Source organism: Pisolithus orientalis (genome assembly GCF_024613125.1).
Source record: "Pisolithus orientalis strain OTSU chromosome Unknown F5J12scaffold_17, whole genome shotgun sequence".
NCBI lineage: Eukaryota > Fungi > Basidiomycota > Agaricomycetes > Boletales > Pisolithaceae > Pisolithus > Pisolithus orientalis.
In genome coordinates, this window is record NW_026260798.1 from 556,812 (window position 1) to 572,937 (window position 16,126).

Genomic DNA, 16,126 nt, shown 5'->3' on the forward strand with positions numbered 1-16,126 from the left:
CTACATGCGTTAACCTTACCTACATCGTATTGTCCGTGCCATTGTGCGATGTGCGTCTATGTTCTCATATCTACCTTTTGGGTCCTAGTCTCTCAAACCCACGGCGCGGAGGTCTTTTGTGGGGCTGCTAGTCCCGGAGTTTCAGCATCCCCAGAGTTCGTTCCAGGTCATCACGGATCCCAATTGTGCATGTTGACTCAGTGGGCCCCGCATGCCTTCCCAGCCCTATCCACCTATGTACGTTGATGTGACCGCCGGGTAAACGATATTGTCCTCTGGCAATTCTGTGGCAAAATAATTTATAAAAGCACGTTCGTCGACTTATGTACGATAGTGGGTCCATCGCGATCTCATTAACACGCATATGCATATGGCGGCAGCTATTTACAACGCATCCAAGTGGCATATGTAAAGTGAATGAACCAACCATCATACATAAATGAAACACCAAAAACAAACCTAGAGTAGGCATACATAGGAAGGTGCAACTCGAGAGATCATGGCGGAAGGGGGGAAGAAAAAGAAGGATCCTCCAATAGACTTGCTACACAAGCATGCGCCGGAAGATCTATATGTAACGTGGTACGACAGCAGAATCGATGACAAACAATACTCGAGAAATAACGACGGAGACAATGCAAGGGATAAGAGATATTTTAGACGTCGGCGGGAGTGGTGCGGGTAACAAGAAAAGGGCGGGATACAAGTCGTCGACGATGGTACACAGGACATGGACGGAGTGTACACTCTTTTGCAATTGTCTTCACTATAGCAAAGGAACTGCCATCGACACCCGATAAGCTTCCTAAATTTAATACTTCCATCTCGTGAGAAATGGAAGAATACGGCGGAAAAAAATATTAATTTACTGATCCTTATGCCTCTGCTTCTGCAGCAGCTTCCGCTTCGGGGTCTTCTGCGATTGTTTCTGCTGCGGGTGCTGGAGCCTGGTTTTCATCCGTGGGGGCTTCAGCCTGGAAAAATGGTGTCACCAATTCGTTTCGACAGCAAAGAGGAAGCGAAAAATAATACCTTGGATGCTGGCTTCTTAGAGCCAGCTCTTGAGACGGGTTTCTTGGCATTCGTCGACGCAGGTTTCGCTGATGCACGTGATGCCGGTTTTTCTGCCCTGGAGGCTGGTCTGGCTGACGCAGCCCTAGATGCGGGCTTCGGAGCTGTCTTAGAGACTGGCTTAGAGGGTGTCGCTTTGGATGCGGGGCTAGCTTTAGATGATGGCTTCGCGTCGGCCTTGGACGCAGGTTTGGTAACAGCCCTGGAATCAGGTTTGGCCTTATCATGCGGACCAGATCAGCATTCACACGAGTTTAGGGGAAGGCGAGCACGCGATATGCATGCAGCACACCTTTTTCGCTGGGGGGGCTTCGGCCCCGTCCTCGGGGGCAGCGACATCTTCCTCTTCCTCTTCCTCCACGTCCTTCTCTGTTACAGAACGTTTCTTACCTCTGGCGGATTTCGGTTTGGACTCTTTCTCGCCGTCTTCAGTGGCCTCTCCATCCTGCCCTTCGGCGGCGGGTTTAACCTTCTTCGCGCGGGGCTTGGCGGGTGGTTTCCTCGCGGGAGGATCAGGCTTTGGCTGCTCTTTTATGCGAGTGGAGCGCCTTGGTTCTGCAGGTGCACCTGTGGCGGCTGCTGCTGGTTTGCGGGGCATCGCAAGCTCTGGGTGGGCGGGGGACAAGTAAACAGGTTAGTGGGAGGGGGGGGAGGAGACGCGCTTCAACTTGACCCTAATTGCATGTCCTGAACTTTATCTGGCTATCAACAAAACTCGGTCACGTGACAGAGGAGCGCGTACACAGACACCAACAGCGACAGAGGGACAAAAAGAGGGGATCGACTACGGGGACTGGTCTCTCGAGATTGCGACGGGGGATGTTAGCATTCCATTGTACTATACAGGAACCTTAAAATACACTCGTTCGACCGGGACTTCCAGCAACATCCTAGAGCGCTTCAAGAACAGCCTCTGCGCCAGAGACAGTGACTCCACGGCCAGGTTCAACCTGACAGATATTCAATGTCGGCAAAGGGGATAAATCGGAACAACTCGGACGTACCCCGAGGTATTTGACGACCAAGTCATCCAAAATGATCGCGTACCGGGCAGTGCGCAGGCCAAAGCCGATGTTAGAAAGGTCCACCGAGAGACCCAGCGCTTTGGACCACTCAGCATTGCCGTCAGAGAGCGCGAGTATCTAGACGAACAATATCGTCAGATGGATGAACCGAACAACTCCTGGGACTCCTTCACCTTGTCTTTCAGCCCTTCAACACGACCCCAACCGCTCATGACAAAGGCGTCGTTCGCAGCAAGGACTCCGACTATATCAACACCCTTGGATTTGAACTCGTCATATTTTTCGAGGAAGGGGGGGAGGTGGTTGACGTGGCAAGTAGGCTGTAGAAGTCTGATGATGAGACTGTTGAGAAGAAATGAGAAACTAACTGTAAACGCTCCTGGGACGGATACCAGCACCACTTTCTTTCCAGCGAAGAAATCAGTGGTAGTGATAGTGGTCGCTGAAAACGTCGCATTAAGGTGAGGAAATATGCTTTCAAATTTGTGAATAAGAACGTACGAATACCACACACGAGCTAAAGACAAGTATGAGCCGGTAAGCGCCGAGACGAGCAGAGTACGTGAAACTCACGGCATCGTCTTGTTCTGGGGTGTATGGGATGTAGCTGAACGTGCCAGGGGGCACTTTGTCACCGACAGCGATCGTTGGGGCTGCCATGTTAACAGAAAACGGGAATACGACGATGAGCTGGCGTATTAGATTTAATCTAGCCGCTATATGAAGGACATCTTGGCTTAGCTAATCCGGAATTTTGTTGCTCGCACCATTATCTCGTCAACAGGAGTGCAACGTTGCAATGTGCGAGTGGGCATTGCAAAAAAGATTTCTAGTTCCTGTAACCGTGGATAGTCCGTCGTTTCCTGGGAAGGCATTGGTCCGCTCGTTCGAAGATGAATCGACAAAGATATTGTTCTAGAATTACCAAGAGCACGGCGTGCACCGCACACTACTGGCAATGATTTTACCCGTGTCCGCTGAGAGCTCCTCCGCATCGCGCATCCGTTTGAACCCGCGTCTGATTTTTTTCGTCAGGTCTCAGACGGGGAGGGGTTCGCAAGTCAGCCGCAGTCCTCTGTGGTAGTATCTATCCACGTGTACATACACAAGCCCTCCGAGTACCCCTGTGTTGAGGCTGCAAGCCGAGAGCGCACCCAAATAAAGAAAGAGATAAATGTCTAAAGGCGAGGTGGATGTCATATCCCCAGAGGGGAGAAAAGCGGGAGTGAGATCACATCGTCGCTGACTTGCACCATTCGCGCCCAGATCCGACCTTGCTCCTAAACGGAATCTTTCTCGTCATTAGCGGGTTACCATTCGGAAAACCTCGCCCTTGACGGGATAGCTGTCCTTAACGACCTAGGAGGAATTCTCCAGGCATCACTTGAGTATTTCAAGTCTGTTGCCCTGCCACCCCTTCGCGGACAGATCGACATCGCCAAAATCAAGACTTCGTTGGATGATGCTGATGCTTGGTCCGGAGACTCGGGGATGGACTGCGATTAAGAAAGAGCCGAAGCTTTCTGGTGTATTTGAGGAGGACGCATTCGAACCTCTTTCGAAGGTTTTTGACGAGGTCGTATGCGAGGCTGGCAAAGTCGCCAACACCCCAGCAACCCTAAGATTTCCATCGCGTCCCTCGCATTCGCCACTCTCCGACTGCTTCAATACCACTCTCCCGGATGCCTGTTACCAGTCGAGAAGAAGAGTATTGACTTGCAGGAGGCTAAGAAGAGCATACCAGCCACATAAAGTTCTTTTTCATTGATTCTTTGCCCTCTGATGACTTGGGGCTACAGAACCCAGTAGACAGCTGGGAAAGCCTTGAACAACTGTCATTAATATGTGACCGTCGCGAATGGGAACCGGCAAGTCGAGTCCCCTTGCTGGGTGGCTCAGAAAGCGACAAGAGTCAGGTCAGCCATCACTCCACGTGCAGCTTTGACGTTCGCAAGTTAACAAGCACACGGAGTCTGTAGAAGATTTTCCTACCTTTACCACAGGTTGCGAAACTACTGTGTCTTGGATTTTGAAAGCATACGATTGTCCCACACTTTATTTCTGACCACAGAAGACGGTTTCTTATATGCAGTAAGTGGCTTATTTATTTTGCAGATGAACTATTAGGAACATTGATTGTCAGTGGGTGGATAACGAGGCCAGCACTGTTTTGAACAACTGGCGCGAACCATCCCGAACTTTTTCTTGCACTGGAATGAAATTATATCTCTGATCGAAACCGTCCGTCCACAGGCGCTTAACGAGCTTGTTAAGTTGTTGTTAAGTTGCAGGTTGTGTACGATTCAGCCTAGCAGTTATTATAGATCAGTAACAGAAACTGTAAGAGATTCCTCGAACCATTACACAGTCGACAGTGTACAGACGCACCGCGACATCCCTGCACGAGATGCAGCCAAACCTTCATATCTTCGTGGTCGGACTAAGGAAGACTCGAATTGATACCTACTCAATGAACCAGGAAATCATGCTAGAGCCGTCATAGTGTTTGCAGGAAGTCTTTATCATTCATCAGTAAGCGAATAGATAGTGTAAACCTATCACTAACTGGTCGTGACCGTAATTCCACCATTTCCTGTCCCCCTGATGTTGGGTCGCGCAGCCATAGGCAGCAGATACAGGTGGGAGTAGAGTAGAGGGACACATACTTCTGTGCATTCTCAGGACGTCACCATCTAAGTGGGACGAACCTGGGTTTGCAGACAGTGTGGTACCAGAAACAGTGTGTTTGATAGCACGACCCTTCGTCAGGTGGGAGTAGCCAACACACTGAGATGGGTGGGTTGGTATTTTCTTCGGGTAGGGTCAGTCTCCGAGGTAGGGACTAACCCCGTCACGGTAGGTGGGGATGCTTGCGAAAGAGCAGCCGTTGTGAAAGAGCAAGTCGAATGAGGGTATTAAACGAAAGCGTATGGATAAAGGATGTAAACAGGTACTGACTTTGATACTTGATCGGAGAAGAAAAATACAGCGTTCGACTGTTCGAAGGTGGTCGATGTGGCAGGTATAGGCTGGAGTGGAATTTGTTGATGATAGGTCGAGAAGAAATGAGAAACTAACTGTAAACGTTCCTGGGATGGACGCCAGAAGTTGTGATAATTTGCGATTAAAAACCTACGACTACCATGCGAACTGAACAGATACGTGCTGGTGAGCGCAGAAGCGAGTAGAGTACGTGAGACTCACGGAGTTACCTTGCTCTCAAGTGTATGGAATGTAGCTGAACGTGGCAGCAAGTGCTTTGTCGCGGCCATACTGAACGAGAAGTGCGGTGGACACACTATACTTATCAACTTAGCTAATCTAATGGACCGTAGGAGTTCTGTTAGTTCGACTTACAAATTGTCTGATACCAGACCAGAGAAAGAAAGTACAGCTGCTGACTGTTCGAAGTGCCAAAAGGTGGATGTCATGAAAGGTAAGCTGGGGGGTGTTGCGAGCGTGTGTAGTCTCCACCCATTTTAGTTTGTCCGGAGAGTCGTCGTGAATTACAGGCCAGCAACCAATGGTGAAATCGGCGCCTTCTGTGTATGGTGTCTATAAGGATGGATGGAAAGTAAAGGACGTCATACATACTGAATGACAGAGGGATATTTGTTACGGATGGTGTCAGTACACATTCCTGATCACCCAGACAATCACAGCGCAGAATGTCATATGCATATCTGCCATCGTCACCCCCTCGTGTGACAGCCACGTCCAAGAAGCGCACACCCCGGTCCGTCTGCGTAGGCTGTTGCTGTGGGACGTACTGTGCGCGGCCGACGCGCTGTCGTGTTTCTTTCCCTGACCGTTTGTGCCCACCGGCCCCATATGTCTGACTGGACCTCTGACCATCGATTTTCAAGGACAAAAGGTTGTCCCAGACCTGGACCAGACTGCATCCGGGAACACTATAATGCTGGTAAGTTCGTGTATCTTACACGCATGTTGATGAGTTCAAGATTGATGCAGATGGCCACATGCAATCGGACAACGATCTTCGCAATTCCGAGGTTGCGGAACCAAATTCAGCAAAATCCCCTTGTTTAGCTAGAACCTATAAGGCCGAATGTTTAGAACTCGAAAATCTTCGGCCTTCACAATTACTGTACTTCCCTCAAATGGAGATCTCTGAATTCCTCTGGTTCCGAGACTACATATGTATACCTCCAGATGTAACATCCTCCTCCCAACTTACTCAAATATCTGCATAGACAAAATTATGAGCATCCTGCATCAGGAAATTAACACTTTACTATTTTTGACCTTTTTGTGACTTTTTTTGACTTTTTCATGACTATTGTGACTTTTTGGGAAGGAACCTACTATCTGTACTTTTTTTTTTGGCCATATACAGCATTTTGAAGAATGAAAAGAGAACAGAATCTATTGAGACAACTAAGTGATGATATATCTAAGCCAAGAAGACTAGAAAATGTCTGAAAATTCAGAGATATTGAGCCATTGGTGTGATGCACACTGTCTGAGAGAAAAATCACAATATCTCTTTGGAACCTTCATCAATTTGAATGTATGTGGTATCTACTGAAAGCTATGAATTAGGTGGTTTGAACAAGACCAAAATCAGCAAGAAAAGTACAGCCATGCCTGCAGGACATGGGTAATGATAGTAGATTCCTTCCCAAGAAGTCACATTAGTCACAAAAAGTCAAAAATAGTAAAGTGTTATTTTCCTGATGCTGTGGATCGGGCCCCTCCGTGTTTTCGGCTTTTTTATGTACACCGTAGCGTGTGACTGGGTACGAATCTGTGTTCGATTTCACACCAACTGTCTTCTGATGGATCTGATTCGTTGTATATGGTACTGGGTGCACTCCGTAGTTCACTCGTTCCCGTAACACTTCCGCGGTTCTTATGTTATCCTGTAAATGCTATTTGTACTGTAGATAATATCAGATAGTCAACCACCGACCATGGTTGTACTCTTTGTCGCTGCGCAGTCTCTCTTACCAGCCTTCGTCGCCCTAAACTTCGAGTCAAGTTCATGGCGTATCATTGCTTGCGGTCTCATTATCGCACTCATTGCAGCAGACATGACTACCCATGACACTGGGGTAGGATATTTTGACTATTGTCTCGGTGGTACCATGGGTGTCAACGTGCTGGATGCCATCCGCTTTTTGCTATTGACCCGACCCCTGGAGGAGTATCGTCACGAATCGGATAAGGTTCCCGCGTACCAATTGCCTTTTATCCAGAGATACTTCTGGGTCGCGAGTATCTCGCCAAGGGGGATCGGGTGGTCCTTCAAGGTGAGCTTACACCACGTTAAAGCCAGGCTTAACATTGATTGTACATGGCAGGCAAACCACAGCATACCTGTAGTCGAGCCACACCATCGCACTCGCAAAGTATTCATCGCCTCGCGGTTGCGCCGCATATTCAAACACTACTTTCTCTTCGAAGCAGCACTCTTGTACATTCGTAACAATCCTGCCTTCACATCCACGGCTTCCCTCGCTTCTCAAGGGTACCTTCTGTGTTGCCTCAACGCCCTCGTGATGCCATTTCGCTTCTACTTTGGCGTGACGTGCATCCAGTCTGCCGCAGCAATATTCGCGGTGGCCGCTAACATCCACGAACCGGAGTCGTGGCCGGCCCCATTTGGGCACTGGGGAGACGCGTACACTATTCGAAGATTCTGGGGGTGTGTATGAATCTCGAGTACCCCGGCGAACGTGCACTCACCATTACTTATCTTGATACTCGCCAGGAGGACATGGCATCAAAATTTCAGATATGTGAGTAGTTAGTTTTCGTGGTTCTCGCCCGTTTTCTCAGCCGAAAGCGTGTAGACACTCACTATATTTGGCCCTAACACACGGAAAGATCGACCGTGGGAAGATAGGTCGCCTTCAAAGGGATCTTCGACTCAACAGCCAAATCAGCGCGAATCTTGGGCGACATCGTATCACAAGCTTTGCAATGCTTTCTTATGTTCCGCCTTCATTCATGTGTGCGGGGATGTCGTGCTCCAAATTCGGATACGAAAAAGATTTACACTCAGCCCAAACATAATCGGATTTTCTCTTCCATTTTTCCTTCTGCAACCCATAGGTGTGCTGATTGAAGATGCCGCCATAGGAATAGGGAAACGCACGGGCATGAAGATGGGAAGATGGAGAAAAATACTCGGATACGCATGGGTGTTGGTATGGATGTGTTGGACTTTGCACCCCTGGATGGATGGTTTGAAGGACGGCATTGAAGCTGCGTACCCCACGCTGGAACCTGGAATAACAAAATACCTCCGTGTGACGGTGACAGAGAGGATCGTTAAGAAGGTTTTCGGCATAGACCTTGCGTCTACGATATCATCGTGGTTCACAGCCTTGTAGTCGTGATGCTGCATGTTGATACGTTCCAACGTTTAAGCTTGTCAAGATTGTTTTGCAGATGGACATACTAGCCAACTCTCCACACTAAGGGTACGCGATCTATAGGCGACGTGGATAACGCTGTGCTGTATCATTCTACAATTTTCCGAGCGTGCTCGCCATGAGATTTTATGCTCTGCTATGGGCCACGAGGTGAAAGTGTAAATTACAGTGTGGTTGATGGCATTGGAAGTTCATTGTAGAAATTCAAGTTGTTTTATCCTCAAGTTTTGCTTTTTGACGCGTACTTGACTCCGGCCGATCTCAGACTACAACTTGCTCAGAGGTCGACGTCGTGCAGTACATAGTCGAAAGTTAGCGGACAGCAGACCTCTAGACATCATCAGGAATAGGAACCAACCATACTACCCGACATGACAACCAGTGCCTACCGTAGTCCAGGAGTAGTAACATTTTGTTTTTTATTGTTACGTCGCACCACGTTGTCTTTGTAACTAGCTAACATAGGGACCCCAATAATCCCCTATTTCCCGCCGCGCGTTTTTAACACACGGTTCTTCTTCGGTGTAGGGTGGGCTTTAGAGCTGCCCCGCCGGCGCGATCGCGATGGTGATGAGTGATTGTGAGGTAATGTCGAAGAACTACTAGTGGGTGCATGACCGCCTTGGGTTCGTTTACCTGCAACGATCAGGGGTGTAGGATTGACTTTAGAGGTGTTCTGTCGGCGTGACCGCGATGATGATGAGTGATTGTGAGGTGATATCGAGGAGCTGCTAACAGGCACATGACCGCCTTGGGTTCGTTCATCTGCTACGTTTGTGGAGGTGAGGAGGCTGTGGCCAGTTAATCGAGTGTTGGGGCGATGCAGTGCTACATCCCGGGCCGGCACGATGAGTTGAACGTCCCCATGTACCCACGCCTGTGGTCCAAGAGCGGTTGCAAGCTTTCCGATAAGAGTTGCTGCTGCTGGGCCGCAAACAAATGCTTTACTCGTGCATATAACCATGGTCTTTTTGCAGCGGGTAAGCATAACGTTGGTTCGTCGCTGGTTAGTCAAGAAGCCAAGTTTGTCCGATTTGACCACAGAGACGATGATGTGTTCTGCCTCGTTGCCTGGAAATAGATTCAGCTTGGAAGGGCAGAGCCAGGACGGGGGAGCAAACCTTGAAATGAATCTACGTTGAATACTTTATCTTCATGACGTAATTTCGCCGTTTTCAGCTCGTGTTCAATGAGAGCGCGTTGGGCGTCGTATGGTGTGATGATACGAAAGTCAAGCCCTTTAGCCTGATATACACCGGCAAGCTGCACTACAACTCGTGCCTCTGAAGAATTCTACCTTGATGTCAATACACACTCATTGGAATCAAGAAAATAACGCACGATCCAACTCTTTCCTGATTTTGTTTCCCGCCCTCTTTCAACATCGACAAAGCGGCACGGTAGACTGACGGAGTTCCCGTGACAGGTTTTCAGCTTCCCATTGTAGACTGCTTGTGATATGAAGTCGCCGATGGCGCTCGGCATGCGGTCTGGAGACGTCGGTCGACATATGTGAGCCCGAAGGAATTAACTCACATTGTGTATCCAAGAACAGTTTTTCTTTGTGAAGGTGGCTGACTTCGAAGACGCTTTGCAGCGTCGAGATGTCCTCTTGACCATACGGTGGCACTGGAACGCGTTCAAGGAACGAACAAAGGGCCATGGGCATAACTCACACTGCTTATCGTCTCCAATGAAGACGATCTTCGTTAGGGTGCGTCCGAAACGATAGAGAACGGGAACGTAATTTCCGAGTTCTATCTGACTGCCCTCATCAAAAATTAGCATGTCTACTGGATTCACTTGGACATAGGGTGCGATATTGTCATTCGACAACATGCTCAGTGTGCACAAAATGATCCTGGCGCCGCACAGCTGCCTAGATGCGCCGACTACGCCCTTAGCGAACGAGTCGGAGCGAATGACGCACGATGGAAGCCTCTCATACAGGTGCTCGTGCCTGTAATACCTGATTAAGGCAGAATCTTCGAGTCAAGTAGGAACGCACCAGTCGAAGTGGAACTCCAACGACACCAACAGCTTAAAATCATAGAATTTTATTTTGTCAAACTTCTCGGCGACATTCTTCACAGCGACATTCGACTGTGCAGCTATCCAGATGGTCCGGCTACTAGCAGCAAGACAGGAAATAATGCTGGTAACTGCGGCAGTGATGACCGTCGTCTTGCCGGTTCCCGGGGGTCCCTGAATCAGCACGATTCGATCCGCATCCGATGCAGACAAGATTTTCTTGATGGCTCTTTCCTGAGAAATATTGATTTCGAGACCTGGGCAATGGATCGGTATCTTTGGCTTCGTGTGGCCGGACTTCGGCCAACGTATTGCATCATTTGGGAGCCATACGGCTTTGAAAAGCGGATGTGACAACAGGGTGGATTCCCCCTTCAAGGTGACGAGAATAACGAGTTCGCGAGATGCCTCTGCAGACGTGAGATCTGGCTTGCCGATTGTCCTCACCGACTTTACTTCGTCGCCATGAAAGGAACCCCGAATTTTGATCCGAGCTTCTCGTCCTTTGACGTGGATGGCACGACCTGACACTTGAACACCCTTCCGTGTTTCTATTTGGAGGGACTATGCGGAGAAAATGGTCATGTACACTCGACTCCAATCCACTGTTATTGACGTACCTGCTGAGCCGAGAGTCTGATACGAGTCGGATAGCGACTACAGGTCAACTTAAGGTTATCCATCTTCACCGTAATGTCTGGCATAACGTCGTTCTTCACAGAGAGTGGCTTCAAGGAATCTAAAAGCTCTCCATCACGGCAAATCTTAGAAAGCGCTGACATATGCTGAACCGGAGACAAGCCGGGCAGTGTGAGCAAACAGATTGATTTTAGTGACCAGCACGTACTTCATCCGGTATGATATTTGTTCTGATCCTTCTCAAAGCGTGGAAGCGCACGGCCATGTGAGGAAGGATAGACGCCTGACAAGCTGCCCAGGCTTGCTGGACAAGGTCTGAATTTGACGCGGGGCGTGACTGGTTACTAAAAAATAACGCTTTGACGTTTGACTGGTGTAAAGTGGACTCGCCACCCATTGCATTCATAAGCGCCTGCGGGGATCGCCTGTCATCAGATGGCGACACGGAGAGCATATCTATTGCGCTATCAATTCGCAGTGCCATGTCCAAATACAAGGCAACCGCAATACGATCCATTTGAAATGCATACTTCTGGTAGTTTGCATTGCAGAGAATTTGTCTCTCGAGGAGGCTCCTTGCTCGGATGACTCTGTTTCGCTTGCTACAGTTGCTGCCTAGAGACAGATCACCACTAGCGAGCTGTACTACCAGAACTCTAGTTGGTGAGGAGAAAGCGATAGCGCCAAGTTGGCAATGGCGTCGATACGAGGCTGAAATGCCAATGGCACCTTCGGACATCACTGTATCGAGGAATGGACGAAGGTGCCTTGCATCCAAAGAATCCTCTGATAAAATCTCGAAGATAATCTCGGGAGAGCATTCCCGGAACAATTTGGGTATGACTGTTGATGATGAGAGAGACATTGAGAGAGAGAGAGAGAGAGAGAGAGAGAGAGAGAGAGAAAGAGCAGAGGGTGGGATTTGATGAAGGCAAGGAACAGCGACCCTGAAATCGGCAAATAGGCCTTTTATATTTGATACCCGTAATGAAAATGGGCCCAGGACATGACACAACAATAGGAAGCCTATAGATTGATACTCCTGTGTAACATGAGTAAGTCACGTTTGGGCACCTGAAAGATACTAATAGATACGCACCTGAATGCTCCACCTGGAGATAGTCGCTTATGCAGAGGTCGGAAATTCATGCAAGTTTGCAATGCACCTCAGCTTCAAAACTAACAAGCGACACATGTGTCCTCTATTAAGATAGAAGGACGGACACAACACAAAGTACGAGAAGATAATACAGCAAAGAAGTGCAAAACAGGGAAGTGCAAGCCACGTGGGATTCCCTGGAATGTGACCAGGCATCGGAATCTAGGCATGAGGTCGAACGCATACAGAGGCATGATGTGAGCATGGAGATAAGTTCGACGCAGAGTTGCGGAGCGAAGAAGACCGTGAACGGCTATTGAGCGGGGAAGCCGCAGAAGTTGGCTCACTTATGTAAGTAACAACTACTCTGTAGGAACCAAGTAGGAACCATAAAGTTGTGCCATTGGTAGCAACTAGTAAAGACCGGTAAACGGAGAAAGAAGGTGATATGTAACACCCGTGCAATGAACTGTCTTCTCCCAGGTGCTGCATGGAAGCCCTACGTATCGATACCCTCGAACCACCAGGATCCGAAGTGCAAACCAAATCGTACTTGGCTGACTCCGGTTTTAATTATGTAAGTAGTTAGAGCTATGTATCGACGTCCGCGCCGTGCGCGTTTCAGTGCAGTCTCGACGAGTAAACTGCTGGGATCCGCATAAGATGAAGATGTTGCGGCCCCTGACTTGATCACTATACACGAACACTTCGGTATCAGAGTAGACTCCCAAGATGGCAGCAGATAAACCAGGAAGTACTCGCAAATAGTGGGGGATGGTTAAAGCAGCAGGCTTTGAACAGCACGGACTGCCTAACAGTTCAAACGAGTGCGAAGGGGGAGATCCAAAATCAAAACAGTGAGAATGAGGGAATCCGGTACCTTTGATGTCCCAAGCCTAAGTAGTCACACAAATGTCTCCTTGTGAGGTCAATGAATGAGAAGCTAACAACGAACATCGTCAGCGCAGTAATACGAATAGGTATTCGACATCGTCAGGGAGCGCACTCTGTACAGAATATTCTGGTACAACTCATGTTTCGCAGTGCACGTCGTCGGGCTTAGCATCCACCTTCTATCTTCGCTTCGACACTGATATCTGTGGGGGTGAGACCTATCCCAATACTTAACACACGTGACATGCTTCTCAGCCGATGACCACATTGAGGGTAGGAGCAAACATGTTTTCGAATTCATGGATTGTGTCTTTCAATCTAGTAGGAGAAAAGCCAGTTATGAAATTGCTCATTTAAAAAGGAAGGGAAACTCTGAGATTTGTGCAAGCCTGTTGGGTTGTGGGATAAGTGAAAGCCCTCAAATGACAACTGCCCATCCATAGTGTGTACAACCAGTGAGTTTGACCCCATGTAGTCCATTTAGTCACAACATATAGGTAGCCTGCATGCCAAAATGCCAACATTTATATAGACCCCATGATGGGCCTGTCTAAATAGATTAGCCATGACACATGGACAGGCCTGAGGGCCTATAGTGAGAGCAACATATGTACAGGCCTGTAAGCACAATTCCACAACATATGGGAGGGCCTGTGGAGGGTAAGGATGCTGCAACATATAGACAGGCCTGTGACCAAGTAAGTATGCTGAGCTACTGTAAGACATGGATGGGCCTGTCCATGGTAGGGTGCACCCCAGTCACAATATCAGGATGGGCCTGCCTATTGTATCATGAAGAAGGTCACAACATATGGATGGGCCTGCCCATCATATGCTTTATAGGGTCACAACATAAAGAGGGGCCCCTCTATGATAGATTACAGAGTTGGCAACATATGGAAGGGCCCATCTTTGGGATAATATACCCCTGTCACAACATATAGATGGGCCCATCCATAGCAAGATGTATGCCTGTTGCAACATAAGGATGGGCCTGTCAGTAATATCATTGACAGTGTCACAACACATGGATGGGCCTGTCTAGTAAGATGCATCCCTGCCACAACATAAAGACAGACCCATCAGTAATGTCATTTATAGTGTTACAACATATGGACAGGCCCTTCCATAATACCATTTATACCATCACAACACATGGGCAGGCCTGTCCATAGTAAGATGTACCTGTCACAACATAAAGACAGGCCCTTCAATATATATCATTTACAGGGTCACAACACATGGACAGGCCCATCTAGTAAGATGCACCTGCATCACAACATAAAGATGGGCCTTTCAGCAATATCAATTACATGGTCACAACACATGGATGGGCCTGTCAATAACAGCATGTATGCCTGTTGCAACATACAGACAGGCCCATCAGTAATATCATTTACAGTGTCACAACACATAAATGGACCTGTCTAGTAAGATATGCCCCTGTCAGTAATATCAATTACACAGTCACAACACATGGACAGGCCTGTCAGTAATATCATTTACAGTGTCACAACACATAGATGGGCCCATCTAGTAAGATGCACCCCTGTCACAACATAAAGATGGGCCAGTCAGTATTATCAATTACATTGTCACAACAGATGGATGGGCCTGTCTAGTAAGATATGCCCCTGTTGCAACATAAGGTCAGGCCTGTCAGTAATATCATTTACAGTGTCACAACACATAGATGGGCCTGTCTAGTAAGATATGCCCCTGTCCCAACATAAGGATGGGCCCATCAATAGCAACATGTATGCCTGTCACAACATAAAGACAGGCCTGTTAGTAATATCATTTACAGTGTCACGACACATAGATGGGCCCATCAGTAATATCATTTATGGCACCACAACATATGGAAGGGCCCTTCAGCAGTATCATTTATACAGTCACAACATAAGGACAGGCCCTTCAGCAGTATTATTTATATGGTCATAACATATGGATGGGCCTTTCAGTAATATCTTTTATATTGCCATAAAACAAGGACAGGTCCATCTAGTAAGATCCACCCCTGTCACAACATAAGATGGGCCCAACACCAATAGCACATATAGCATCACAACATATTGATTGGATCACAGTAAAATATTGAGGCAAGCATCCTGACATGCTGTAATTTTCCAACAAGCTGCAAGCAGCTTGCCCACTATACAACTCTGACCTCATCCACCCCAAGCATGAATACTATGCAAGACAGATCTAAAACCCCCCATGGATGGTGAATGGAACTGACAGATTGCATTGTGTCATACATGAAAGCCAGATTTCAAGAGGAGGTATTCAGCAGACCTTGTGCCCTTCCAGATATATCAATTCCATTTCCAGTGTTATGTGAAGCAGATTGCATATTGTCAGTAATTTCACAGGCCTATCATCACCCAAGTAAGTCCATCATAATGGTGTGATGGAAGTTTTCATCTTTCCACAGTCAATGTTGGGAAAAATCAGGGTGGAAAAACCTGCAATGCAGAAGCTGCTGAGAGATATGTGGAAGTGACTGAGCCATCCATTCTGGTGACCAACTCAAACACCATCCATGTATGGTATTTGCTGGATGCTTTTGGCCTGAAAAGAAGGGTAAGGAAATGCAGAATCTCATATTCTACTGACTTAATGGAATGGCAGGCTGACATATGGAACTGCCTTCATCTTCTGAGGGAACCACTGTGGGAGAGCATAAAGGCTTCCCCACAGGCATGGTGGATGGACAAGTCAAATTTCTGTGATAATGCTGAGTTGAAAGGTGCCATCAACCTGTCACCTGCATGTTTCAACAGGGTCATGGGGTGGGTGATCATTTCTTGCCTTGTGAATAAAGTGCTCATCCATCTTGAAGCCCCAAAATGGCTTCCCAGAAGCCTCATGGCTGCTCAAATCCAGGACAGCAAACACTTCTACAAGGGAATGGGTCAACCAAATGTCTGACACCAATGCCCTGTTATCTGTGATCCTGCATG

At 48.0% G+C, this 16,126-nt stretch overlaps 5 protein-coding genes across 5 annotated transcripts; 1 reads left to right on the forward strand and 4 right to left on the reverse strand.

Moving 5' to 3' along the window:
* Positions 1 to 875: 875 nt before the first annotated feature.
* F5J12DRAFT_893547 (uncharacterized protein) lies at positions 876 to 1,669 on the reverse strand (the record flags this gene model as incomplete). The annotated part of the gene is made up of 3 exons (XM_051747668.1): positions 876 to 974; positions 1,033 to 1,290; positions 1,364 to 1,669. The coding sequence occupies 3 exons, from the start codon at positions 1,667 to 1,669 to the stop codon at positions 876 to 878; spliced, it is 663 nt and encodes a 220-aa protein (XP_051599216.1).
* A 63-nt stretch (positions 1,670 to 1,732) lies between these two features.
* Positions 1,733 to 2,823, reverse strand: F5J12DRAFT_837169 (thioredoxin-dependent peroxidase). Its single transcript, XM_051746000.1, has 6 exons — positions 2,670 to 2,823; positions 2,598 to 2,613; positions 2,465 to 2,538; positions 2,270 to 2,416; positions 2,076 to 2,213; positions 1,733 to 2,021 (listed from the first exon to the last, which is right to left on the reverse strand). Exons 1-6 carry the CDS (start codon positions 2,754 to 2,756, stop codon positions 1,962 to 1,964), a joined length of 522 nt encoding a protein of 173 aa, XP_051599217.1. The 5' UTR covers positions 2,757 to 2,823; the 3' UTR covers positions 1,733 to 1,961.
* A 4,114-nt stretch (positions 2,824 to 6,937) lies between these two features.
* On the forward strand, positions 6,938 to 8,748 carry F5J12DRAFT_837189 (membrane bound O-acyl transferase family-domain-containing protein). Its single transcript, XM_051746001.1, has 4 exons — positions 6,938 to 7,369; positions 7,421 to 7,764; positions 7,831 to 7,858; positions 7,913 to 8,748. Exons 1-4 carry the CDS (start codon positions 7,031 to 7,033, stop codon positions 8,453 to 8,455), a joined length of 1,254 nt encoding a protein of 417 aa, XP_051599218.1. The 5' UTR covers positions 6,938 to 7,030; the 3' UTR covers positions 8,456 to 8,748.
* A 230-nt stretch (positions 8,749 to 8,978) lies between these two features.
* Positions 8,979 to 10,654, reverse strand: F5J12DRAFT_722293 (AAA domain-containing protein; the record flags this gene model as incomplete). The annotated part of the gene is made up of 5 exons (XM_051741363.1): positions 8,979 to 9,568; positions 9,619 to 9,790; positions 9,839 to 9,987; positions 10,174 to 10,457; positions 10,506 to 10,654. Coding segments are annotated over 5 exons (1,344 nt in total), but the record flags the coding sequence as incomplete, so codon positions are not given.
* Positions 10,615 to 12,107, reverse strand: F5J12DRAFT_146404 (uncharacterized protein). Its single transcript, XM_051738140.1, has 4 exons — positions 11,376 to 12,107; positions 11,149 to 11,313; positions 10,963 to 11,092; positions 10,615 to 10,900 (listed from the first exon to the last, which is right to left on the reverse strand). Exons 1-4 carry the CDS (start codon positions 12,030 to 12,032, stop codon positions 10,845 to 10,847), a joined length of 1,008 nt encoding a protein of 335 aa, XP_051599220.1. The 5' UTR covers positions 12,033 to 12,107; the 3' UTR covers positions 10,615 to 10,844.
* Positions 12,108 to 16,126: the final 4,019 nt, after the last annotated feature.